General features: G+C 37.4%; 1 protein-coding gene across 1 annotated transcript; it reads left to right on the plus strand.

The window, feature by feature from the left end:
• The first annotated feature begins 1,859 nt into the window (after positions 1–1,859).
• Positions 1,860–27,367, plus strand: LOC142345558 (calpain-B-like). Its single transcript, XM_075397654.1, has 5 exons — positions 1,860–2,031; positions 3,981–4,189; positions 6,603–6,768; positions 21,976–22,241; positions 25,389–27,367. The coding sequence occupies exons 1-5, from the start codon at positions 2,009–2,011 to the stop codon at positions 26,738–26,740; spliced, it is 2,016 nt and encodes a 671-aa protein (XP_075253769.1). The 5' UTR covers positions 1,860–2,008; the 3' UTR covers positions 26,741–27,367.
• Positions 27,368–27,415: the final 48 nt, after the last annotated feature.

Below are 27,415 nucleotides of genomic sequence, written 5' to 3' on the forward strand. Positions count from 1 at the left end.
CCTGTCCGAAAGTTGAGATGTACATTATCATGATAAAGCGAGTCGTAATTTCCAACATTTTGGATCATTGGGTTCATTTTCAATATCTTAATATTGTCGCTATTTCATCCATAAAGATTGTGAATCATTGAATTGAACTCGTCAATTCGACCGTTTTTAGTAGCCTTTTGGCTCAGGTTTGTCATTGGAATAACGTCGCATATAACAATTTGATCCGGGTTGAACTTTTCAAGGCATATGTTGACAAGTTTTTTGAAGGACTCAAAGACGTCTGCAGGTTTTCTGTCAAATTTTAAAATCTGTTTTTACGTCCTGCAGAACTACTGAATGCATTTTTTCGTTCACTGTATTTTTCAACAATATCAATTTTTTCTTTTGTCGTTGACCCGCGGTACGGGGGAATAGCAATATCACTAGAAATCGTGTTATCAGTTTGTAGTTTTGCTATTATATATTCCCAAAATTAAATTTGTACAAATGTCTGGAGGATCGATTAAATCGTACTCTCTTACCGACTCAGGCTCAACCTGTTTTGTTTCTTTTATTGTTGGCAATGACTATGAGTCCCCACTGACTTCACTTGATAACTTGTTATAAACCATGGTAACACAATGTCAATAAACTTTTCTTTTTCATCAAGTTTTTCATTTAATTGTTTGTAAATTTCCCATGTTTGGGCTTTTGTAAGGGACATGTATGCTTCTTCAGATAGCATGATGATATATTTTTAAGATTGAATGATTGTTATTCTACGACAAAGAGTAGCACAAAATGGCAAAAGCTTTCTATTTAGTGTGAATTCATGTAATTTTGCACTATTTCGAACGTTCGGTAATGATTTTACGTCAGCAACGCTTAAAGCTGTGTGTAAAATGTTTAAAGCTGTGTGTGCAACGTTTAAAGCTGTGTGTGACAACGTTTAAAGCTGTGTGTGCAGAGATATTCTGTCAAGCGTACAAAGTGTCATGATCAGACTCTGATCCAGCGCTTAGAGTTTCCCTGACTTTACTCTGTTCCAGTTCTGACCTGCTCTTGGCTATCATCTAAGTTGACTTTGCTGAGGACAAAAGTAACCAGAGAAAACAACAAAAAGGTTTTGTTCGCTTGTCGATGCTGTTGAACACTTTTATGCCGTAAAAGTCAAACATTTCAAAAACTAGGGGTGATGAAGAATAGCACAGGCTTAAACACCAAACCAAAACTCAAATCCAAACACACCAAACCACCCCCCCCCCCCCAACAACCATCAAAACAATCTGTTCTATCTCAGTATAAAAGTGGACTGTGTTGTCCTAATAACCGATACGTGATCTTTCGGCCGATAAGCCTTTGATCTTAATGAGATAACAGTAGTTTGATGTTCCCTATCCGTGATAGCAAACTGTTGATGTGACCTTGAAGGGCATTGATGCCATCGCGGTCACAAAGTCCCTATCTTAGTGGGAGAATTTTGGCCAACTGTGAAATAACAGCATGGAAAGAGACATATATCATATAATTTCTGTTATTTCCACGGGAGGAGCTAAAAAACAATTGTTTATTTATTTAGTTTGCAATTTGCAAAACTGTTATTTCTCAATATCTTGCAATATTTAGCTTTGAATTGTTAGAACGCGATGAACAAAAGATATTTTTCAGTTTCTTGTAGCGGCTGTTATGGAATAATGATTCCCTGTTTATTGTTTTTCCAACCGGATAGCGCTCCCAGTTTTCAAAAGGGAGAATTAGGGTTGTGCCAGCTGAACCCAACCTCATTGGATCGAAAGCTAAACACCCTCGGTTGAATTGAAGGATTTTTGATCTCGTATCTAAATTGATTTTCGTTATCTTTACTCAAACATATGTGACCACAAGATCAATAGACATTGTGCATCGATAGCTTCAGTTTTATGCAAACATTTTGCTGAAAAGTGACTTTGTAATAGCTGGCATTAATTCACAACATTATTAATAAAAATCTGGTCCAGTTTCAAGTTGTACAATTTGGCGCAAAAAATACTTGCTAAAGATGGCCCTTTCTCCTTCAAAAAGGCAAGTTTTTATACCCCAATTTTGTTTCACTACACACAATAGCGATTTCGAGAAAGTTTTTACACAAGTTTTTGGGTACTAAAATTGGAGTCGTTACTAGCATTGAATTGCATTGAGTTGCTTAAATCACAAAGCTGTACAAATCAATTTTCGTAGACTCCCCAGTGATTGTGGAATTTTTATCGTGTAAGATCTGACAAATTTCTGACAAAACCATCTTGCTAATAGCCTGTAAGGGGATGCATCTTCTTATAAGATCTTATAAGACGTTTATCAGATCTTATACGATAAAAATTCCTCTTATAAGATCTTACACGATAAAAATTCCTCTTATAAGATCTTTCGCGATAAAAATTCCTCTTATAAGATCTTACACGATAAAAATTCTTCTTATAAGATCTTACACGATAAAAATTCCTCTTATAAGATCTTACACGATAAAAATTCCTCTTATAAGATCTTACACGATAAAAATTCCTCTTATCAGATCCTACACGATAAAAATTCCTCTTATATAAATTCCTGAAGTATGGTATATTCTTCATATTGAAGACAATTCAGAGTTGCTCTCAAGCAGTAGCCGAAAAGCTGCTGCATGCAACACTTAAGTGTCAGAGCAACAAAGAGAAAAATATCTTATACTGTCTTTTAAGACTTATAAGATATTGTAAAAGAGTTTATTTGAGTGGCAGGGGCTTTCTCCGAAGCGGTTATTATCAAACTAGGCTGAATTTTTTTTTCAAAGACCAAAACTATCTTGGACTGCTAAGTTTAGCCATAGTACACTGTTAAGACACGCACTAAAACTTCCGCCAAAACAGAATCAACAAGCATTTTTTTGTTTCATAGTTGGTTAGCTGACCGATTCTTTTTTTACATTCATAGGACCTTGACTACGTTATACGATTATATTGAAAAAGTTAAAACATGCCATATCAGATCTTACACGATAAAAATTCCGTCTTATCAGATCTTACACGATAAAAATTCTGGTAAGGGGAATGTTTATCTTATAAGATGTCTTATCAGATCTTACACGATAAAAATTCTGATAAGAAGAATGTTTATCTTATAAGATGTCTTATCAGATCTTACACGATAAAAATTCTGATAAGAGGAATGTTTATCTTATAAGATGTCTTATCAGATCTTACACGATAAAAATTCCTCTTACCAGAATTTTTATCGTGTAAGATCTGATAAGAGGGATTTTTATCGTGTAAGATCTGATAAGATCTTACACGATAAAAATTCTTAGTCAGCATCTTATCAGATCTTACACGATAAAAATTCCACAATCACTGGGGCTTTTCGTAGACCTGACCCCCCATCTTTCAAGAAAATCACAAACCCTCTTAAAAGCATTCGAGGTCCGATTCTGTTTAATAGAGTTCTATACTTATCGTAAGATAGTGTAGATTAAATATTTTGATACTAAATTTTGAACAATTTTGAATATATGAATTGAAACTGGACATAACTTATTAAAGTCCTGAAACGAAATCGAAAAGATAGGTACAATCTTACAAGATCTATTTCGTCTCGGTCCCCCAGATTAGTGAGCTTATAATTTTTACGCCCCCATGCGAGCGTGCTATTTTTACATATTATGGTGCTATATAGCAAGACATCTGTTGTAACGGGGGGGGGGCATAAAAACACTGGCGGGGGCAGAATAGATCGGATCTTTGAATGGGTTTGAAGTACTAAGTTAATTCACCTATAAAATAAACTTAGTAAGATTTTGCTAAGATATTTCGGGCTTTATTCAACAAAAACCACGATGTTCTGTGTCTTAGTGTAGGGGGAGGAGGGGGGGGGGTGACGTGACTGGAATGATCAAGCCTGTCACCGGGGTATGTATGAGTTACAATAAGTCAATAAGTTGCGACCTTACATTGTCAACTGAAGTTGATAAAGGAATTGAACTGAGTTCATTTTTGTTTTAGATTCACCCAGGTCAAAGACTTCCACTTGAAAAATGGCACCCTCTTTGAGGACCCAGAATTTCTACCTCAAATCGAGTCTATCGACTGTAAGAATCCGGGCAAGTATGCCAATCGCCACATCGAATGGAAGAGGCCAGGGGAGCTGTTCAAAGAGCCAGCTATGTTCAAGGATGGCATAACCCAGCTGGATATTTGCCAGGGAATGCTGGGTATGTTGGTATATGTTTGCATAGTTTGGATCGTGAATACTTTAAAAAGCCAGAGAACAAGGTTACAAGTGATTCGAACTGAAAAATTTTTCATAACTGTTTTATTTGCAAGTTTTATTGTCAGATGTATTTCCAGGAAGTTTTTGGCCCTAATTCTAATGACCATTATCTTTGTTGTCCAAAATTTTTAGGAGCTTCAAAGAACTAAATGCTAGAATTTGCATAATAGGAGATTGGTAGTATAGTCGAAGCCAAATCATATGAAAAGAAGGCCCTCGGTCGACATCAGATAGGAAAAAAAAATCCTGGACCAATATTTGATACGAAAAAAAAATTGGCTCATCACTTGTCCTCAAAATTAACTGGAGTTTTTTTCTGAAAATGCTGTCAAGCAAATTACTTTTAGCAACAACATTTCGAAATATCAGCCAAAATAACTTTGCAAGTCTATTAAAAAAGTTTTCAAAAATAGAGGAACAAGCAAAGCGTTCCCGGCCGTGAACGTATTGTTTCCCTATAAGATCTTCCATCAAAAGTCTTAAAAAATAATCTGCTAAGATCTAGCAATGCTGCTCTAAAAAATCACTGATAACAGCAGTTTTAGTGGAAGCGCAATCTACTGCTGAGATATAGTTGCCTGCGTATTAAGAGGTTATCCGAATAGTTCAAGGCACTGCGTGGCGAATTTGTAGCTTTTCTCGTGTAAATTTACTCAGTTTCACCTTTTTTCACGATAAAATTATGAGTTTCCACGCACACGCATGAGTATGATTATGACTGTGCGTGGAAATTAGAGACACTAAGTGAATTAAGTGCAAATTAGCTTCAAGTTTGGATGTATCTGTCACCATTTTTCACAAAGTCTGTTTCTGAGAAAGCGTAAAATATTTTTGTCATCCTATTCCACATTAAATGTAACCTATTTCAATGCGTCACCTTTGTCCACCCTTACAGCTTCTATTAAAAACGCTAGTGTCAAATAGACCAAAATGAAAATCCAATTATTGATTAATATCGGAAGTGATCCTCCCTTTACAAATTACAGATTGAGAAGACGGTTATTAGTTGAACAATTACCCCTATTACAATTAATAATAATAATAATAATTGTGGTTCCTGTGTAATCGCAGTGGAACAGCATTAGGCCTACAGTAGCCTGTTTTCAGCTGCCCTTTTTCTTAATATTCCCCACATTTCAGACTGTTCTTTTTATGAGCAGCTTTGCTCTTTTTTTGGTGACTTTAGCCACTTTTTTTGCCTCTGAGACTTTCACGTGGTACCATCATGGCAGCCAACATTGATCAGGCTATGGTCAACCTGAAACTATGGTTAAGTAAGAGCTCATCCTTACACAGAAAGCTTCACGGAGGCAGGGGATTGAACTCTCAATCATTGGCGTGTGAACCACACACCTTACCTCTCGGCTATCACGCCACAATTCGAATAACACTTCCACAACTTATTGTGGATAGCGGAATTTCAATTCTTATTTTTTCGCCTTTTTTGTGGTATATGCATAACTTTTTATCTAAATCTGCGTAAAGGCGCAGAGGTTTCATGTTAATTATCTCAGTTTTCAAAGCAGAAATACCAGGAAAAATTATCAATTATTAAGCAAAGGATGCCATAAAACAACATGAGTGATCATAGGTATTGAATTTCAAGTTCAAGAGATAATCTGGTAGTACATCAACTCAAGGTTCCAACACACAAAAAAAACACACAAAATTTTTTTTACATCTCAAACAGGTATCTTTTGGCAATAAGTGAACCTGCTGACCCTAAAAACAATATGTAATATCACTTGATTTTTATCTCTACCTAATTGGTTGCTTATCAGTGTACTAGAAAATCTGCTTGAAGATTTGAATTTCTTTTTCTATCACCACTTTTTGGTTCCTGGTTCAATTTTTTAAAAAGATTTTTGAGTTCTCTCTTCAAATTTTTTGCCGACTTCCGAAGCACAAGATACTTGGGGCTCAAGTAACCATTAAAAAAAACTGGAACTGAGGATTTATGATGATTACACACTTATAATAGGGACAATGGTTACGTTTTATTGCAAGAATGAGTAACTAATATCAAGCTTTTTCCGTCATTTGTGTCCATGATCTACAAAACCGTTTTTGCATCGTGAATAAAAGTGACGCAACGTAAAAATTAGTGACAAAGTTTTGTCTCTGCTGTCCTCAAAATGACAAATATACACAAAAACGGCAATTTATTTTATTTTTTTCTACGTAATGATCGAATATAAAAAAATTTTATCTTTCCCCTCTTTTGTTGCATCACATTATTTGCATCCTCCAGACGTACGTGCTAAATTTTTACTTTATAATTTACTGGAGGGGGGTGCATAACGTACTGGGGGGCACAAACGGCAAAGATCCCAAAGTTTTTCCTCTCCTCCCAGGTGACTGTTGGCTGTTGGCCTCAATGGCCAGTCTGGCATCTCGAGAGTCTCTCTTCTACCAAGTGGTCCCTCAAGATCAAGGATTCCAGAAGGGGGACTACTGCGGGGCATTTAGATTCTGCTTCTGGCGATTCGGAGAGTGGAAGGAGGTCATCATTGACGACAGGTATAATCATGAGCCTAAAGTACATCCCCGTAGCGTAATTTAACGATGACTGCATTGCAGACAACGGTCCAATTATCCATCCCCGACTGGAGCAGTGAAAGATTCCCAAATGATGTAACAAATACAGTAAATCGTGGAACAATTTTAAAAAAAGTAGCTCAATATTTTCATTAATACGCAATAAATGGAGAAATGACAATAATGTTCAAAAAACAGAAAAAGACGAAAAAAATACAGGCTCTTAGCCTATTTTGTGCATAAAATTATCCATGAATACTTACCCAGACTAAATTACCCTGAGTAAATGAGAAATATAGTTTAAGAAATTGTCTCTGACAGATCACTTTTTGCGCAAGACAATTTGAGACAATTTCTTAAAATATATATCTGATTTAAGTATTCATGAAAAGTTTTATGTAAAAAATAGGCAAAGAGCCCTGTCAGGGGAAACTATGCATGACTTCTAGATCTCTACCCACTTCTTTCTACCCACTTCCTTCGAAGTTTCGGCAATGAACCGAAACTTGATACACCTTGATAAGAGATGCATGATCTTGGCATCTCTCGCAAAACTTAAAACTTCTTGCCAAGAACTTGAAATACCAACAGTTTATGCTAAATCTCGATAAAATCCTGGTAAAATATTTTCAAGATAAACCACGAAACAGCTCTTGAAAAAGTTTTGACAAACTTTGATAACACTTTTTTATCAATTCTGATCGTTGATCAATGCATCTCGTCCCCTGGTATGATACCCAAAGATATCATATTCCATTTACTTATTTGATGTAGTAAAATTTCATACGATGCATTTAATTTAGTTCTATTTCATTTGCCCTTGATTACCATTTTATGCTTATTCAGTTTGTGACTTAAAAAGTTCATCTTCATCCTGTCTTGGTTTCCCGCCTCGTGATCAGACATGTCTGATCACATCTCTTCAGTTGCTTACAAGCACTTGAGTTTCATAATTTCATTCTCCTTAATTCAAGTTCAGTTGCAAATCTTTCTGTGTATATCGCACTGCAAGTAAACAAGACTAGTTCAACTTTAGATCCCGCGCCCCGAATCGCACTTTTGAAGGAAATAAGCTAACGCGCTCTGCAAGTGACCGACAAATCTAAATAGTGTAAGACATGGCACGGTCAGCAAACAAGCGTAAACCGCTCGGGATAGACGCTTTCTGGGACAAGCCAACACCCGATCCCACTCTTCGCTGGGAAAAATGGAGAGTGCAATATAACTTGGCATTGCTGGCAGAGGAGAATATAATCCTAGACACTCTACTTGGACCAAAACCCGAGATGCTGGATCTCCAGTTGGAGCCTATATATGAGGAACAATCATTGATTCATCTGCTTAATCAGAAAGAGAGAGAGAAAAATGCTTGTAACGCCCAGCAAAAGATGAATTGGCAAAACAATTGCCAACGTCTAATCGAAATTGGCAAAATGTGTGGAGATAAGCCATGGCCCCTTGCGGATCAAAAAACAGTGTCCATGCTCTACTTCAGCATCGGGGTGGACGGAAGTCAAATCCTAAACGGTAAAAGTCCGTGCATACTGATCGATACACTATCCACTGCATAATTCTGGAAGATCGTGGAAGACGCATTCATCCGTCCCCGAAACATCACTTTCGACCGACACGTCTTTCTCATAACAAAACAACTTCGGGGCTTCGGGGAGAAACAGTAGAACATTTCCATGGTAAGCTAAAATAATTAGCAGAAAATTGTGACTTTGAGAATAAGGAGCAAACTCTGATACGTGATGTATTCATCAATAAATTGATTGATCCGGAGATTCAAAAAGAACTCATTAAACAGACAGTAGAACCGCGGCAGGCACTAGAGTTGGCTATCAATATGGAACTCGGAATGTGAAACCAGCATCAAATTCAACAGCATAACAAGACACTTATCCCGGCCAGCCTGAACGCAATTCAATTTCGGAGCAACCCCCGATCTGCAAATTGGTCCTTCTCGAATAACCTCCAGAAACCAAAGAGTAGACCACCTTTTTATTGCTCAAATTGTGTTGGAAATTGGCTTCCTAACCATCGCGATAAATGCACCGGGAAGGGTAAAATTTGCAATAACTGCGGGTTAATGAATCACTTCGCCAAAGTTCGTAGAAAACACAAGAATACAAAACACCAAAATTCTAAAAAGAGAACAGTGAAAGCAGTAGATGAGAAACCTCACCCAGAATAGTCAGTAAATTTTCTTCGGACAACCAAATTGTACGAGTCAGACTACAGCAGTGGGGAAGATAATACAGTTGCCTCAATTGAAAATGACATAGCAAAGATCGAGCCTCTCAATATGCCTATCAAAATTGGTAACATCTCAACTACTCTTCTCGTGGACTTCGGGAGTGCATGCAGTATGCTTAATCGATCACTCGCGACGCAAGTAGTGAAAAGTAATCCATATGCTGTCTGGATTCATGATAAGGTCAGTCCACAACATTCTCCAACGAACCGATTCATATCGAAGGCAGAATACGGACTCCCATCACGAGCAACGGATGGGCATTGAATTCAGCAACTTTCACCGTCGTTGCGGACTGTCTAAAATCTCTCGTCGGTAGAGATCTGTTCGATTATGTGGGTCTAGCGGTAACACAATCTTCTTCAGTACAAGGTAATTAGTTTAACACCATTTCTGCATCGTCAGAATTCAAAGAACATATTGCTAAAAACTTTTCTAACCTCATTTCGCGCATCGGAAAATCAAAAAAATATGTGGCTAAATCTAATTTTCATAAAGACTTCCAACACCAAAAGGTTTGACGAATACCAATAAATCTTCAAGATAAAGACACCATATTCCTAGACACCAAAAAGTTAGACGAATACCAATAAATCTTCAAGATGAAGTCAAAATGGAACTCAAAAATTTTTTAGACGAAAAACACATAATAAAACTTTCTAGTTGCACTTAAAAATGTTTTATATCTCACATTGTGGTTACCGTAAAGAAAAATCAATCAATTAAATTGGCTCTAGACTCCAAAATACTAAATAAAGCTATTCATAAATGTAAATATCAAATGCCTAATATTGATACGCTCATCGGATTTATTTCTCAACAGATTACTGCCCCCGCACCACAGGAGACAACATGTTTTTCCTTGTTGGATTTGAAATGCGCGTGCAGCCAATCAAATCTAGAATTTAACAGAGCAAAGAATTGTAATTTCAATATAATAAGCGGAGACATGACTGGCACATACAGATTTCAAACTGGATTTTATGGACTTACTGATATGCCAGCGGAATTTCAAAAAGCCATGGATTATACTCTCATTGGTATGATTGTAATTAAAGGATCAGAGGCAGAAAATAAAGAGTACGTTTTGAAATGTCTTAAACGCTTAGATCATGAAATTTTTAGGAGCAACCTTCCAAAATGTCGCTTCTCAAAACTTGAAAAATGCCGGCGGAATTTGAAAAAGCCATGGATTATACTCTCATTGGTATGATTGTAATTAAAGGATCAGAGGCAGAAATTAAAGAGTACGTTTTGAAATGTCTAAACGCTTAGATCTTAGGAGCAACCTTCCAAAATGTCGCTTCTCAAAACTTGAAATTGTTGTCGGGTATCTCACCTATCGAGAGCAAGACCTCCACTATTTTGTCTCTCGAAGCGCCAAAGATATTAAAAAAATTCCGTTATTTTCCGGGCTCAGTACACTATATCAGCAAATTCATAACAAATTTAGCCCAAATTAGCCATCCACTCCGACCTCTACTAAGAAAATAATCTAAATTTATTTGAACTGAGGTACATGAAAATTCTTTAATTAATATAAAGAACCGCATCGTAAACGCCAAGGAAAATAGCCACTATAACCCGCAACACGAAACGCGCGTCAAATGTGGCGCCTCCCGTTCCGGTCTCAGAGCCGCTCTTGAACAATTAACAGGTGACGGGTGGAAACCAATTGCTTTTACGTCCCGATGCTTAAAATCTTGTGAAGAGCGTTATAGTTTTAATGAACTCAAACTTCTTTGGGTCGTTTGGTCTATCTAATATTTTAAAAATTATCTGTATGGCAAACATTTTACAGTTACTACTGATAGCAGAGCTCTTCTTTCTACATTAAAAAAAATCGATCCCATAAATCATACAACAGCCTTCTGACACGCTGGATTGATCGGCTACTTACTTTTCAATTTGATATTGAACATTTGCTTTGTGCAAAGAGTGGACTAGTTGACTACATCTCCCGGCACCCAAATCAAAAAACAAAAAAGGTTTCTGCTTATGAGGAAGAATTCCTTGTGGCAAAGTTAAAACTTATCTCTGCATCAGTTAATTCCCTCAATATAAAATCTAATGAATCTACTGTTCAATTCAATAAAATAATCCAAGCACATGCTCACGCACATCAAATAACATCTAAATTTGAGACTACAATTAATGCGATACATTTAATTAGCACACGAACAAAGCGCGTACATAAGCATGTTTCCTATTTATCACCCGTGCCGCGAAATCGCATTGCAATTACTAGCGGTAATTTCAACAATTTAAAAAAAACATATCCCGCATCACAAATACCAATTAACATTTCACTTGCTAAGCAAAATACAACTCATTGTAAACAATCCTTCCAAAATCGGAATGCTATATCTCTCGCAACGCGCGAAACTCATTTCACTAATTGTAAATTCCCGCCGATTAGGAGACATTCCACAAATATCTCTAGATGTCACCACCCAAAATAGAACCAGTGAGTTTTGCCTTGAATCATCTTAGAAATCAGTCGACTATTCCTAAATCAAATAATCCTCTTATATTCAAGCACACCTTAGAAACTAACTATATCAACAGACATAAATACAGCATGCCTTCTAAAAAGCGTATCACTAGAGTTCGGTTCATTGACGCCTCTCGCACTGCGAAACAACCCTCTACGCCTCCAACTACATCTCGACCCTGCAGGTCAACGATCTAATTCTCCGAGTAACACTCGCGCCGCAAGTTCCACTCAAATAATAACACCAACATCTCCAGCCCTACCTTCCAACGTCAGTACCCCTCTTACGCCTAGCCCACAGATCCTTACATTTGACCATATTATAAATAAGATCTTTAGTAAGTCACTTATTGCATCTCTCACAAGCAAGGACTTTAAAAGAGGTACGGGATTGTATAATTACAAACAAAGAAAGTCGTCTAAAAGCCCTCAACCCGTACATACATTCCTATTGGAGGGACCTGCATGCCCATTCCGGCATAGTGTGTGTAGATGAAAAGGTCGCAATCCTAAACGTTCTTCGAGAGGCGTTGATTGATGATATTCACGCAAGCCACCCAGGTACCTGGGGTGTGATTTGTTTGGCCACTCACTGCTGGTGGCCCTACACGAATCGGGAGCTTATTGTTAAAGCGTCAGAATGCAAGTTTTGTAGAGTGATCGATAAGAACCCTAAATCTGTATTTTCTGCTGTGCATTTTCGACCTCAAGTACCGTGTGTTGAACCAAATCAAGAAATTCAAATTGATTTTGGAGGTCCAATTTTCAATGACAAGGGTAGCGAGGTTTATTTCTTAGCTGCTATTGATCGTTTTTCTAAACAACCCATTAGATGTGCATGGAAAAAAGCTAATGGGCCGAATGTTTTAATGTTTTTGGAGATGTATATTGAAAACGTTTGATTGTTCATCAAGTAAAGAATTTCTTTAACAAAAACAATATCGATATTATTGAAGCTCCAGTGAACGATCATTGTGCTATTGGTTTGCTAGAAAGACTCATTCAAACGATTAAAAGTAGACTTGCATGTATCAAAGAAGAAACATCGACTAATAACGCATTTCATGTGAAGTATACAATAAAGATTATCATTCATCAATTGATGATAGGTAAGCAGAAAACAACAAAGATCTCGCCTTTCGAAGCAAACTTCAGCAGAAAACCTAATACCCCGCTGAGCGTGATATCAACTAAGCCTAAATTATCCAATCTCTCTTATGAAAATTTTTTAAACCACTATTTAGATGAAGACACAGTCATGAAAGAGGAAATCCTTCCACATGAAAAGTGAAATGACGGCTATCGAAGCGACATAGAGGTCGAAGCAGGAATGACACGGGCTTCGCAGGAGGCTCACAACACAGAACGAGAGAGCACGGACGCCGAATCACGCTTTCTCTGAACAAGAGTCTGCCGACCACTTCCCCTCAAAGAACGGGCTGTCGAACTTAAATTGACCGGGAAAATACATGGCAAGCGGCGTTCTAAGAAAAAATTAGAAAACTTATATGAAGTGCTTGCTCTTGGATCGCAAATTCTAAAATTAGCCCCACTACATCCACTATTTAAGAGCCTGGCAAACCCATTGTCACAGTGCGAAATCGCGACATCGCAAAATTTGGAACTCTGCAGCAGATACAGACTCCATTGAAAGTGTATGCGGCCGTCGAGGGCCAAGAATAGGCAAAAAATTAGTGGAGGAACAGATCCAAAGCCATATCAAACAGTTCACAAGGAAAATCAATCGGGACAAAAAGATGAAACATCGCAAGCGCGATCCCGGCAACGGAGTCTCATCCTCGAAATCAAATATTTCACGCGCGATGCGAGGGCCAATCGCTAAAGTTCCCAATTTTCTCGCTTTTCGGAATCAACAACAAGGTGAAACAACTATTTCCCATAGCGAGCAACCAAATTTTCCTCAACCTACATATTCGTCAGCACTAGCAAACCCAATTCCACGGGCTAAAAGATCTTCGCACAGAAACCGTCGTAGCCCCTCTTACTATGGTTTTGAGAATTCGTCGTTAGACTCGACAATTGCAGCCCCAACTAAACGTCCACGCAGATCACTTGTCGATACTGTTCAACATATTGCTGAACAACAGCCGGAAGAAACAAACATCTCGCCGATAATTGGAGAGGTCTCGCCTGCCACCCCGCAAGTTCTCCCAATCTTCGAACAAGACACCCCGACGTTGGTGCGATCTATGACGGTTTTTGAGGCCGAAAATCAAGAGACAATTGATGAATGACTGTCAAATCAAAAACTTTCAATCTACATAAACTGCATAAACTGCGAAATTATAAACTTTTATTCTAATATTATTTTTTTAGCTATGATAACGAGTGCATATATTGCTATTATTTATTTAACCGGGAACCAAGTATTAAATTGTAAATATTGTTATTATTTTATACATACAAAAAATTTGCTCAGACGGCAATTTTTCTTTTTCGCAACAAGAGGTATGTGATACCCAAGTGACTTACAAAGCTAAATAGTGTACGACACATGAAAAAAAATTTTTTGTGAACTCAAAAAACAATGTGAGGGTAAAGCGAATCCGTTGCAGTCGTATTCATGCTTAAGAACCTTTAATTTTTAGAATTTCAAAAATACTCTCATTGGTATGATTGTAATTAAAGGATCAGAGGCAGAAAATAAAGAGTACGTTTTGAAATGTCTTAAACGCTTAGATCATGAAAATCTTAGGAGCAACCTTCCAAAATGTCGCTTCTCAAAACTTGAAATATGCCGGCGGAATTTCAAAAAGCCATGGATTATATTCTCATTGGTATGATTGTAATTAAAGGATCAGAGGCAGAAAATAAAGAGTACGTTTTGAAATGTCTTAAACGCTTAGATCATGAAAATCTTAGGAGCAACCTTCCAAAATGTCGCTTCTCAAAACTTGAAATACGCCGGCGGAATTTCAAAAAGCCATGGATTATACTCTCATTGGTATGATTGTAATTAAAGGATCAGAGGCAGAAAATAAAGAGTACGTTTTGAAATGTCTTAAACGCTTAGATCATGAAAATCTTAGGAGCAACCTTCCAAAATGTCGCTTCTCAAAACTTGAAATATGCCGGCGGAATTTCAAAAAGCCATGGATTATACTTTCATTGGTATGATTGTAATTAAAGGATCAGAGACAGAAATTAAAGAGTACGTTTTGAAATGTCTTAAACGCTTAGATCTTAGGAGCAACCTTCCAAAATGTCGCTTCTCAAAACTTGAAATTGTTATCGGGTATCTCACCTATCGAGAGCAAGACCTCCACTATTTTGTCTCTCGAAGCGCCAAAGACATTAAAAAAATTCCGTTCTTTTCCGGGCTCAGTACACTATATCAGCAAATTCATAACAAATTTAGCCCAAATTAGCCATCCACTCCGACCTCTACTAAGAAAATAATCAAAATTTATTTGAACTGAGGTACATGAAAATTCTTTAATTAAAATAAAGAACCGCATCGCAATCGCCAAGGAAAATAGCCACTATAACCCGCAACAAGAAACGCGCGTCAAATGTGACGCCTCCCGTTCCGGTCTCAGCGCCGCTCTTGAACAATTAACAGTTGACGGGTGCAAACCAATTGCTTTTACGTCCCGATGCTTAAAATCTTGTGAAGAGCGTTATAGTTTTAATGAACTCAAACTTCTTTGGGTCGTTTGGTCTATCTAATATTTTAAAAATTATCTGTATGGCAAACATTTTACAGTTATTACTGATAACAGAGCTCTTCTTTCTACATTAAAAAAAATCGATCCCATAAATCATACAACAGCCTTCTGACACGCTGGATTGATCGGCTACTTACTTTTCAATTTGATATTGAACATTTGCTTTGTGCAAAGAGTGGACTAGTTGACTACATCTCCCGGCACCCAAATCAAAAAACAAAAAAGATTTCTGCTTATGAGGAAGAATTCCTTGTTGCAAAGTTAAAACTTATCTCTGCATCAGTTAATTCCCTCAATATAAAATCTAATGAATCTACTGTTCAATTCAATAAAATAATCCAAGCAAATGCTCACGCACATCAAATAACACCTAAATTTGAGATCACAATTAATGCGATACATTTAATTAGCACACGAACAAAGCGCGTACATAAGCATGTTTCCTATTTATCATTCGCGCCGCGAAATTGCATTGCAATTACCAGCGGTAATTTCAACATTTTAAAAAAATACATATCCCGCATCACAAATACCAATTAACATTTCACTTGCTAAGCAAAATACAACTCATTGTAAACAATCCTTCCAAAATCGGAATGCTATATCTCTCGCAACGCGCGAAACTCATTTCACTAATTGTAAATTCCCGCCGATTAGGAGACATTCCACAAATATCTCTAGATGTCACCACCCAAAATAGAACCAGTGAGTTTTGCCTTGAATCATCTTAGAAATCAGTCGACTAAATCAAATAATCCTCTTATATTCAAGCACACCTTAGAAACTAACTATATCAACAGACATAAATACAGCATGCCTTCTAAAAAGCGTATCACTAGAGTTCGATTCATTGACGCCTCTCGCACTGCGAAACAACCCTCTACGCCTCCAACTACATCTCGACCCTGCAGGTCAACGATCTAATTCTCCGAGTAACACTCGCGCCGCAAGTTCCACTCGAATAATAACACCAACATCTCCAGCCATACCTTCCAACGTCAGTACCCCTCTTACGCCTAGCCCACAGATCCCTACATTTGACCATATTATAAATAAGATCTTTAGTAAGTCTCTTATTGCATCTCTCACAAGCAAGGACTTTAAAAGAGGTACGGGATTGTATAATTACAAATAAAGAAAGTCGTCTAAAAGCCCTCAACCCGTACATACATTCCTATTGGAGGGACCTGCATGCCCATTCCGGCTTAGTGTGTGTAGATGAAAAGGTCGCAATCCTAAACGTTCTTCGAGAGGCGTTGATTGATGATATTCACGCAAGCCACCCAGGTACCTGGGGTTTGATTTGTTTGGCCACTCACTGCTGGTGGCCCTACACGAATCGGGAGCTTATTGTTAAAGCGTCAGAATGCAAGTTTTGTAGAGTGATCGATAAGAACCCTAAATCTGTGTTTTCTGCTATGCAATTTCGACTTCAAGTACCGTGTGTTGAACCAAATCAAGAAATTCAAATTGATTTTGGAGGTCCAATTTTCAATGACAAGGGTAGCGAGGTTTATTTCTTAGCTGCTATTGATCGTTTTTCTAAATAACCCACTAGATGTGTATGGAAAAAAGCTATTGGTCCAAACGTTTTAATGTTTTTGGAGATTTATATTGAAAATCAAGGAATTCCACGATCTATTCGATTGGACCAAGCGAAATGTTTGGTTGTTCATCAAGTAAATAAATTCTTTAACAAAAACAATATCGATATTATTGAAGCTCCAGTGAACGATCATCGTGCTATTGGTTTGCTAGAAAGACTCATTCAAACGATTAAAAGTAGACTTGCATGTATCAAAGAAGAAACATCGACTAATAACGCATTTCATGTGAAGTATACAATAAAGATTATCATTCATCAATTGCTGATAGGTAAGCAGAAAACAACAAAGATCTCGCCTTTCGAAGCAAACTTCAGCAGAAAACCTAATACCCCGCTGAGCGTGATATCAACTAAGCCTAAATTATCCAATCTCTCTTATGAAAATTTTTTAAACCACTATTTAGATGCAGACACAGTCATGAAAGAGGAAATCCTTCCACATGAAAAGTGAAATGACGGCTATCGAAGCGACATAGAGGTTGAAGCAGGAATGACACGGGCTTCGCAGGAGGCTCACAACACAGAACGAGAGAGCACGGACGCCGAATCACGCTTTTTCTGAACAAGAGTCTGCCGACCACTTCCCCTCAAAGAACGGGCTGTCGAACTTAAATTGACCGGGAAAATACATGGCAAGCGGCGTTCTAAGAAAAAATTAGGAGGCTTATATGAGGTGCTTGCTCCTGGATCGCAAATTCTAGAATTAGCCCCACTACATCCACTATTTAAGAGCCTGGCAAACCCATTGTCACAGTGCGAAATCGCGACATCGCAAAATTTGGAACTCTGCAGCAGATACAGACTCCATTGAAAGTGTATGCGGACCGTCGAGGGCCAAGAATAGGCAAAAAATTGGTGGAGGAACAGATCCAAAGCCATATCAAACAGTTCACAAGGAAAATCAATCGGGACAAAAAAATGAAACATCGCAAGCGCGATCCCGGCAACGGAGTCTCATCCTCGAAATCAAATATTTCACGCGCGATGCGAGGGCCAATCCCTAAAGTTCCCAATTTTCACGCTTTTCGGAATCAACAACAAGGTGAAAGAACTATTTTCCATAGCGAGCAACCAAATTTTCCTCAACCTACATATTCGTCAGCACTAGCAAACCCAATTCCACGGGCTAAAAGATCTTCGCACAGAAACCGTCGTAGCCCCTCTTACTATGGTTTTGAGAATTCGTCGTCAGACTCGACAATTGCAGCCCCAGCTAAACGTCTACGCAGATCACTTGTCGAAACTGTTCAACATATTGCTGAACAACAGCCGGAAGAAACAAACATCTCGCCGATAATTGGAGAGGTCTCGCCTGCCACCCCGCAAGTTCTCCCAATCTTCGAACAAGACACCCCGACGTTGGTGCGATCTATGACGGTTTTTGAGGCCGAAAATCAAGAGACAATTGATGAATGACTGTCAAATCAAAAACTTTCAATCTACATAAACTGCATAAACTGCGAAATTATAAACTTTTATTCTAATATTATTTTATTTTCAGCTATGATAACCAGTGCATATATTGCTATTATTTATTTAACCGGGAACCAAGTATTAATTTGTAAATATTGTTATTATTTTATAGATACAAAAAATTTGCTCAGACGGCAATTTTTCTTTTTCGCAACAAGAGGTATGTGATACCCAAGTGACTTACAAAGCTAAATAGTGTACGACACATGAAAAAAAATTTTTTGTGAACTCAAAAAATAATGTGAGGTTAAAGCGAATCAGTTGCAGTCGTATTCAAGCTTAAGAACCTTTAATTTTTAGAATGTATCAAAGATAACACAAAAATAGACAACAAGTTACCTCTTTTGGAACTGCGACGCAAAATATACCTGTGCTTGCTTCCGCTACGTGTCTTTTTCTTTCAAGACAGTCTCAAATTCTTTTCTCTTAGTAGAAAAAATGAGAAATAATTTTCATTAGTGAACTGCTAAAGTCTCAAGTAGCATGACCTCAACTGTTCCTTGGACAGGTATTTAGCACAATTAAGTGGAACAATAACATTTCAGAGAGTTAGAACGCTTTTTGTCAAAATTTTCTGACAATTCTTGATAATTCTTAATTACTATCGGTAATTTTTGATAAATCTAAACAAATTGTGCTGAATCATGTGAATTTGTGCTGAGTCTTGTTCAAAGGTGCTTTGGAAACTTACTATATCGCGCTATGTCATGGTTAATCTTTCCTGGTTATCTTGCTAAAATCTTGTTTCTTGAGACTCTTGCAAAGATCTTGAAAGTTGGTACAAATTTCGATATTTTTGTGGTTAATGACATGTCAAAACATTGGCAAGATTTGTAATGTTTCCTATCAAGATGCATCAAGTTTTGGTTCACTGGGAAGCATTTTCAGCTAAACTAATTAGTGGAAGTAAAATACATAATACAACTTTCATTACATAGAAAAATTTTTCATAAAGATATAGAAAGTTCGCATGGGGTTCGCTAATAATATGCTCATTCAAGAGATGTAACCTTACATAAATGTGAGTGTGAAGATTGACAGCTGGAATTTATGGTTTATTTCCTTTTTATTTGAGATTTTTAAAATCTTTAAAAGGAAAGGCAAATTGATTCATTGTGCCTCAAAAGAACGCTTCGCATAGTTAAGGAAAGATTAGCCAAAGTAGGAAAGATTTCAAACTTTCTGTGTATATTCTGTCCCCTATCCAGCCCCGCTTTTTCGACATATATACGTTCTCAGGTGCACATGCTAGTTTTGAGGCAAATGCGAAAAAGCTCCTTTTAATTACTGATGAATGGTCAATAGAATGTAAGATAATTCTGCGTACGAAGCAGTCTTTCGTAGCTGAACATGCCTGATTGTAACCCACGACTTCCTCTAAAAATAAAAATTGTGAAGTAGAAAGTTAACTATAACGACACTATAATAAAATGCCCACGTCAGTCAGGTACCCGTCAGGTACCCTTCGGGAAGACGGAAAGACTCATTTTGAGTATAAGCTATTTATTTCTGAACATGAAAGATTGGAACAATCTCTGAATGGTTAGTTAGTTCACAGAATAGATTTTCATCTTCAGCACTAAGCATTATTTGGATCTATTCTCTTCTCCCCCACAGTGATTTTATGACCTGTAGTCGCAATTTGTGCTGTTATATATCACGTTGAAAGTAGTACGTGCTGCTGGCGGCCGAAGACACCCAGGAAAATACCTGCTCCATCCTTTTGGTGACATTTAAGCGTAAAAAATACAAAGTCTGTCATGTAGCCATGGGTATCTGAATTATATAAAGTTAGTAACTGACGTCCACACTTCTTGATTGAGATTCAAAACAATGTGTAATTTTTATTCTACTGAAACAACTGACTTCACATAGAAAACATTTCATAAAAATATTCAACGTTCGCGTTGGGTTCGCAAATATGCACCTTAAATGCACTATAAAATATGCGCCCTCCCAGATGCACGTGCAAAAAGAAAAGATAAGAAATTTTGAATGATTTGCTTTGAGCAGTTATCCAAAAGATATAACCTTGCATAAATATTGGTCTGAAGATTGACAAGTGGAATTTATTAAATTTTTTGAGATTTTTTTTATCTCTCTCACTTCACATACATTTAAAGGAAAAGTTGATTGAATCATTATATGCCTCAAAAGAACGCTCCGCATATTATAAGGAAACAGTAGCCAAATTTTAGTACAAACTTTTTGTTCAAATATCCCTCCCCCTAGCTTTTTCGAAATATAAACGTTCTCAGACCCCCGTGCTAATTTTTCACATATTTAAGTGCTGTATAGCTCGCAACACTTAACCTATAACCAAATGCCATGAAATGTTTTGCGGAGGGGTCACTATGAATCTAAATTCTTCCAAACATTTCTCGAAAGATCCAGTCCAATATTTTTGAGGCACATACGAAAAGGCTCGGTTTAATGATTGAGGAACGGGCAATAGAATGCTACATAATTCTGTTTACGAAGCCGTCTTTCGTTGCTGAACATGCCTGATTGTAACCGACGAATTCGTCTTAAAATAAAAACTATGACGTAGAAAGTTAATTATAACGACACTATAACAAAATGCCGACGTCAGTCAGGTACCCGTTGTGCATATATCTTCGGGAAGAGGGAAAGACTCATTTTGAGTAAGAGCTATTTTTCACTGAACAGGAAGGATTGGAAGAGTCTCTCTGATTGGTAAGTTAGTTCACAGAATAGGTTTTCAACTTAGATATTATTTGGATCTGCCCCTCCCCATGTGTTTTTATGACCTGCAGTTGCAATTTGTGTTTTTATATAGCACTTTAAAAAGAGTACGTGCTGCTGGGGGGGGGGGGGGGTAGAGACTCGAAAATAGGATCAATATATCTTTTTGTACAATCAACCCCCAATCTGACGCCTCATTTATTTTTTCACTTTAATAGCAAACGTCCGACTTAGATTTATATCAGCAATTACCCTTGTTAATATAAATAAAAGACTTACCTATGAAAAGCTTTGATTAGCAAATGATGTGCTCCCTGTTTTCTCAAATTCTACAAATTCAATTGAGCAGATTTTGTGGATTTCAATTTTAAGTGACAACGAGTTGCTGAAATTAGTTTTGCTGGCTCCTGCAAAATTTTTAAAACAACACGTGTAACTAAATTGCGTGATATGATTTCGGTTACCTCCCCGTACACAAGTTTAAAAATAGATAAATTCGTAAATTTCGTGACATTAAAAATAGGCAAGGAAAATTTTAAAATCCCGTTTACTAACATAACGCTTCTGATCTGAATTATGTAACTTTTCAATTGTGATCACGACTATTTAGTCATACATTTGATGCGTTTTGAATTGATGGTGTTAAAAAGGTTTGAAGAGGTTTTAAATTGAGAATACGATAAAAAAAATTGATAGGTACATTTTCCTCTTACATATTACTCGCTAAATAGATTTCATTTATAACAAAAATCTTTTGAAAAATTAATTACTTTGGTCTTTCCCATAATAGCCCCCACCCCCAGCTTAGTGGTCAGATAACCTATAGCCCCCCCCCCGCCCCGCCCCACCCCACCCAATCATGGTAACTGTACCATGATGGGGGGGGGGTTAATTTCATGGGGGGGGGGGGCTATAATAAGAAAGACCCGATACTTTTTCCCAAAAATATCGTCTGTTTTTTCAGGTTGCCGACTTACAATGGCAAACTGATGTTCGTTCACTCACCCGAAAATGGAGAAATGTGGTGTTCCCTAATGGAAAAGGCATACGCTAAGTTGTTCAAGAGTTACGTCTACTTGAAGGGGGGACAGATTGGGGAGGCACTGACTGACTTCACAGGAGGGATTGCTGAAAATATAGACCTGAAGAAGGCACCTGATAATCTGTACAGAAAACTGTTGAAGGCGAATGCTAGGCAATTTCTAATGGGGTGTGCAATTAACGCAAAGCGTTAGTATCTCCATTGCCGTCGTTGAAACAGCCCCTTGCAAAGTTCGCATAGCCTGATTTCGGGAAAAAAACCCACGGAAAAAAACAAATGGGGTTCAATTCTATGGTGGTTTATTTCTGCGGAGGTTTATCTCATTGAACCCACCTATTGATAATTAAAAAACTTAAAATTTGATATTTAAAACCTTTCGCCACTTTAAGACCTGTGAAATGAGCGTCTTAATCAATAAACTAAGTAAAGCCGTCATTTAACCTTTGTAAATTCTTTACTATAGTCCAAGTTTGCGCGAGGTGAGTACAAAAAAAGCAGAGCAATAAAAAAGTACAGGAGTTTAAGCAAATTGAACTTTAAGTAAACACTAACAATTGCGGTCCATGGCCATGACTGAGCAGTTTTGATTTTGATATAAATCTATCAAAACTTAAAATTTACATGCAATTTTTGGTTGTGATAGATTTATATCACGTTCCACGGGTCACTGAGACAAGGCCATAGCCTCCGTGGTTTCCTTTAAATTCATCTAGCTCCATTATCTTGTCCTAATAAATAATAACATCCAAAATCTCACTAATTAAATTTGATCGGCTCAGATTTACTAAGTTCATTTTAGTTAAAGTGATTTGGCAGGTATATAAATTTATCAATAAAAAAATTGAACAATTTTTTTGCACTCCCATTATCGGCACAGTTATGCGATGGTATAGTTGTACGTCGCTAATCAAAATCAATCCAAAATATAACTCGCTGCAATTATCTATTACAACTAAAATTTTACTTACAATTTTTGAGACGTTAAACTATTATGCCGACGTTTAGGATTGATGAAACTGGAAATTATATTAAAAGGGTCTAAATAGCAAAGAACACTTTATTAGAAATAAAATGCGAATCTAAAAAATTTGCAAAGAGGCTAGATTGAGACGCAATTATAATGACACATAACTGTGCCGATTATAAGACTTCAGAAAAGTTATTACACCCTCAACTCAAAAACTCTTCAACTAATCAGATTGACATTATTCAAGTGAGCACAACTTTTTGAAGAAATCGGAATGAGGTAAATGGATTTTAATTTTTTCTACCAGAACTAATAAGTTCAGGCAAGAAAATTAAAAGAGCAAAAAAAATTGTGGGCCATGGGCATTCCCAAAGGGTCGTTGGGACTTCAAATTAATCTATCGCGACGAAACTAGTCGGATCTTAATAGTCGGATCTTAATAGTGGGATCTTAATAGTGGGATCTTAATCACTTTAAATCTTAATAGTGGTATATGTTAACCTCTAATGTAATTATTTGAAGCCCACTATTGAACTTTTGAGTCCCATTCAGCCTCCGTTGTTTCCTTTAAATTCATCTAGCTCCATTATCTTGTCCTAATAAATAATAACATCCAAAATCTCACTATTTAAATTTGATCGGCTCAGATTTTTTTATGTTCATTTTAGTTGAAGTGATTTGGCAGGTATATAAATTTATCAATAAAAAAATTGAACAATTTTTTTTGCACTCCCATTATCGGAACAGTTATGCGTTGATATAGTTGTACGTCGCTAATCAAAATCAATCAAAAATATAACTCGCTGCAATTATCTATTACAACTTAAATTTTACATAGAATTTTTGAGACGTTTTATTATGCCGATGTTACTTAGGATTGCTGAAACTAGAATAGGTTTCAAAAGGTTCTAAATAGCAACGAACATTTTATTTAAAAAAATGCGAATCTAAAAAATTTGCAAAGAGACGTGAGTGAGACGCAACTATGTTGACATATAACTGTGCCGATTATAAGACTTCAGAAAATTTATTGCACCCTCAACTCAAAAATTTCTCAAATAATCAGATTAACATTATTCAAGTGAGCACATTTTTTTGAAGAAATCAGAATGAGGTAAAAAGATTTTCATTTTTTTGCAAGAACAAAAAAATTGAAGCAAGATAAAATTAAAAGAGCCAAAAAATTGTGGGCCATGAGCATTCCTAAGGGGCCTTTGGGACTTAAAGTGAATCTATCTTGACTAAACTAGTGGTTATATCGCCCCGAAGATCTTTTCGAACGGCACTTGATTTACAATTAATTGTTGCGCACCATTTTGTCTCTTTTAAACTCATTTTCAGCTTCGGCAATCTTAAATGTCAGCTTATTATTACGTCGCATAGCAGTACGTAATCAGTACGGGGTTGCAATACTAGATTCATAATAGAGTTATATACTAGCATTCAGAAGTAGCATAATGTGGTATAGATATTGATTTTTTTCATTATTAATTTATGCCTCTTATTTTAAAGTCTTCAAAAAAGGTTTTTATTTACCCGGATTCATAAATTGTTTTTTTACCTTGTTTTAATAACAAGTTTTTGATGCACTCTGATTTTTTTCATTGACGTTTTTTTCATTATAACCACTTAAAGTTGTCATCTGGCCGTATCTGCAGAAGAGTGAATGTGCATGAAGAAGTTGATTTTACTCCAGGGAGATAGATCCTAACCAGAACCCTAGTCCAGACCTGGAATTTATGAAAAGACCTATTAAATCCAGGTGCGGGGGGGGGGTGGTAAATATTGAATTAAATTACCCGGTCGAGGACCCTATTTAAATTCGAGGCTAATTCTTTTTCCATAAGTCCAGCCAAATTCTTTTCATATGCAAAATTGTTTGGTAACAATCAGAGCTTTGAATCTTGTTCAAACCTACTACCTGCGTTACACAATCATTGATGTTCATATTAGCGAAATTGGGTATTTTTGTTTCTGAGCCCCTCAATTTTCAGATGCTTGAAACCGTCGGAGTTTTTGTCTCAAAGAGACACTTGTTAAAACTTCTAAGTCTAATAGAGAAATGGTCGGAGCTCGTAACTTTTTAGTCATAAATGACTGATCTCGCATTTTCGTACCATCAAAACAGACCTTTTTCATAAACTGACTCTCTCAAAAAAAAGTTTCCAATGAAATTTTGGTCTTTCCATAATACCCACCCAACCTCCCCCCCCCCCCCCCCCCCCCGAAAGTATAGTCCCCCATTATGCTAAAATTACCATGATTGGGGGCTATAGGTTATATGACCACTAAGCTAGAAGGGCTATAATGGGGAAAAATCCGAAAACTGATTCAACTCAAACTTTTTTCATCTATTTGTTCATTTTAGCCAATGAGATTGAAGCAAAACTTAACAATGGACTTGTAAAGGGACATGCATACAGTGTAACAAGTATAGCCACCATCAAAACCAGGGATGGGGATTTCCAGCTTATCCGAGTGAGGAACCCGTGGGGAAATGAGAGAGAGTGGACCGGAGCGTGGAGTGACAAATCCAGGGAGTGGGCACTGGTCTCAGACACAGAGAAACGTCAAATTGGACTTACATACGACTACGACGGAGAATTCTGGATGTCATTCAGTGACTTCTGCAAAGAGTTTGACGTGATCACAATTTGTCACAACGCTGGTACTGATTTGGACGCGAATAAAGACCTCACTGTGTCCAGTCGAGAGGGCAGCTGGGTCATAAACGCGACTGCTGGGGGGTGTCGTAACTATCTAAACACGTATGCGAGCAACCCTCAGTTTAAGGTCGTTTTAAAAGATACTGATGACGATGATAGTGACCTTTGCTCACTAACTGTGGCTCTCATGCAGAAGGAGTCCAGAGGATTCTCGTCTCCGGCACTGACCATCGGCTGGGCGATTTACACGATTCCCGAGGACGCCGAAAAATACATCCAAGATGGCCGATATGATAGGGATTTCTTTGCGTACCACACCTCGACTGCCCGTTCCTCAACCTTCATCAACGCTCGAGAAATTGTCCAGACTCTGGAACTTCCCCCAGGCGAGTACATGTTGATTCCAAGTACTTTTGAGCCCAATTACAAGGGCGATTTCTTCTTGCGTCTCATGACCGAGAAACCCACGAATGAAACGACTGAGTTGAGAGGCCAGACCTCGGCAACTGGTAAAGATGCAAGATCGGATTCGTACTCCGACTATGAAAACGAAGACCCGGCAGTAATTCAAAAATTTCAACGAACTTTCGACGCTTTGGCGGGTGCCGATGAGCAGATATCGCCCAGCGAACTTCTGTCTATGCTCGAGGTCATATGCAGAGGGGAGGGATTCAAAGCTAACATGGCAGACGCTTGTGCCGCTGTTAATCTATTCGATAAAGACAACACAGGCACCATTGATTTCAATGAGTTTCTCAAATTCTACCGATTCTTCAGCGTTTGCAAACGCACCTTTGCGAGCTACGCGGAAGGCGAAAGATTGAAAGATGGGCACCGACTAGACTCGGCTTTGAAAAAGATGGATGCCCAAATTTCCAGAGCTCTGCTTGCTACTGTAGTGCAGAGATATGGAGGTCACGGCTTGACCGTGTGTGACTTTATGACAGTGACGTGCAAAGTGAAGGCCGTTGTGGGGAGTATTGAGGGCGAGGGAAGTCCCGCTTGTCCGAACCAAGTGAGGGAAACATTCCTGATGCTCGCTCTCAAATTGTGAATCTCATACTCTGTTATAAGAAAAATTTTTGTATAAGAATTGAAAGACTTCCATCGGTTGTCCTAAAAATATCTATATACCAACCAAAAAACATTAAATAATTTTGATAAAAAAATGTGGAAAAATAAAAGTTGTCGACCGAGATACCAACAATAAAGCAAAATTATTTATGTCTGAATTTTTTGGTAATCTTGATTGTTTTGGACAGAAAGTTCAAATTTCGTTTCATTTGTATTTTAGAAATTTCGGATCTATCCCCCCTTTTTTAATGCCACAATTACAATATACTTATTGTTATATAGAGCGTTATTATGTAAAAAGTAGAAAGTGTGCCTGGGTTTAATGAAACTGCATTTCCATCCATTCATCTTGATTTGGAAAAGTTGCTTTCATTTATAATATGCTTATCTTCCAACTGGGTGAGTTGAAACTTTTTCGAATTTATTTTCTACGAGAGAATTAACACCAATATAGTTCTGAATATTCATTGAACCAATTTTTGTCACTAAAATATATTTAATAGTTTCAATTAACTAAATTTTTTATCAATTGATGTGCGCTATATCACTTAAAAATTTTTCAGCTTGTTACTGTTTTAGTGCTGCAATTGAAATAGACTGATTGGTGGTTTTTTCTTCGATTTGGCATTTCCTAACCGGTCTTCTTGATTACATG

This window comes from Convolutriloba macropyga, chromosome 9 (assembly GCF_964194025.1).
Source record: "Convolutriloba macropyga chromosome 9, txConMacr16.3, whole genome shotgun sequence".
Lineage (NCBI taxonomy): Eukaryota > Metazoa > Xenacoelomorpha > Acoela > Convolutidae > Convolutriloba > Convolutriloba macropyga.

Bases quoted from the DNA above. Each gene is read 5' to 3' on its own strand.
- LOC142345558 (XM_075397654.1), top strand. From the start codon at position 2,009: ATGGCCCTTTCTCCTTCAAAAAG. The intron at 2,032-3,980 runs GCAAGTTTTTAT...TTTTTGTTTTAG, and splicing joins GCCCTTTCTCCTTCAAAAAG to ATTCACCCAGGTCAAAGACT. The intron at 4,190-6,602 runs GTATGTTGGTAT...CTCTCCTCCCAG, and splicing joins TATTTGCCAGGGAATGCTGG to GTGACTGTTGGCTGTTGGCC.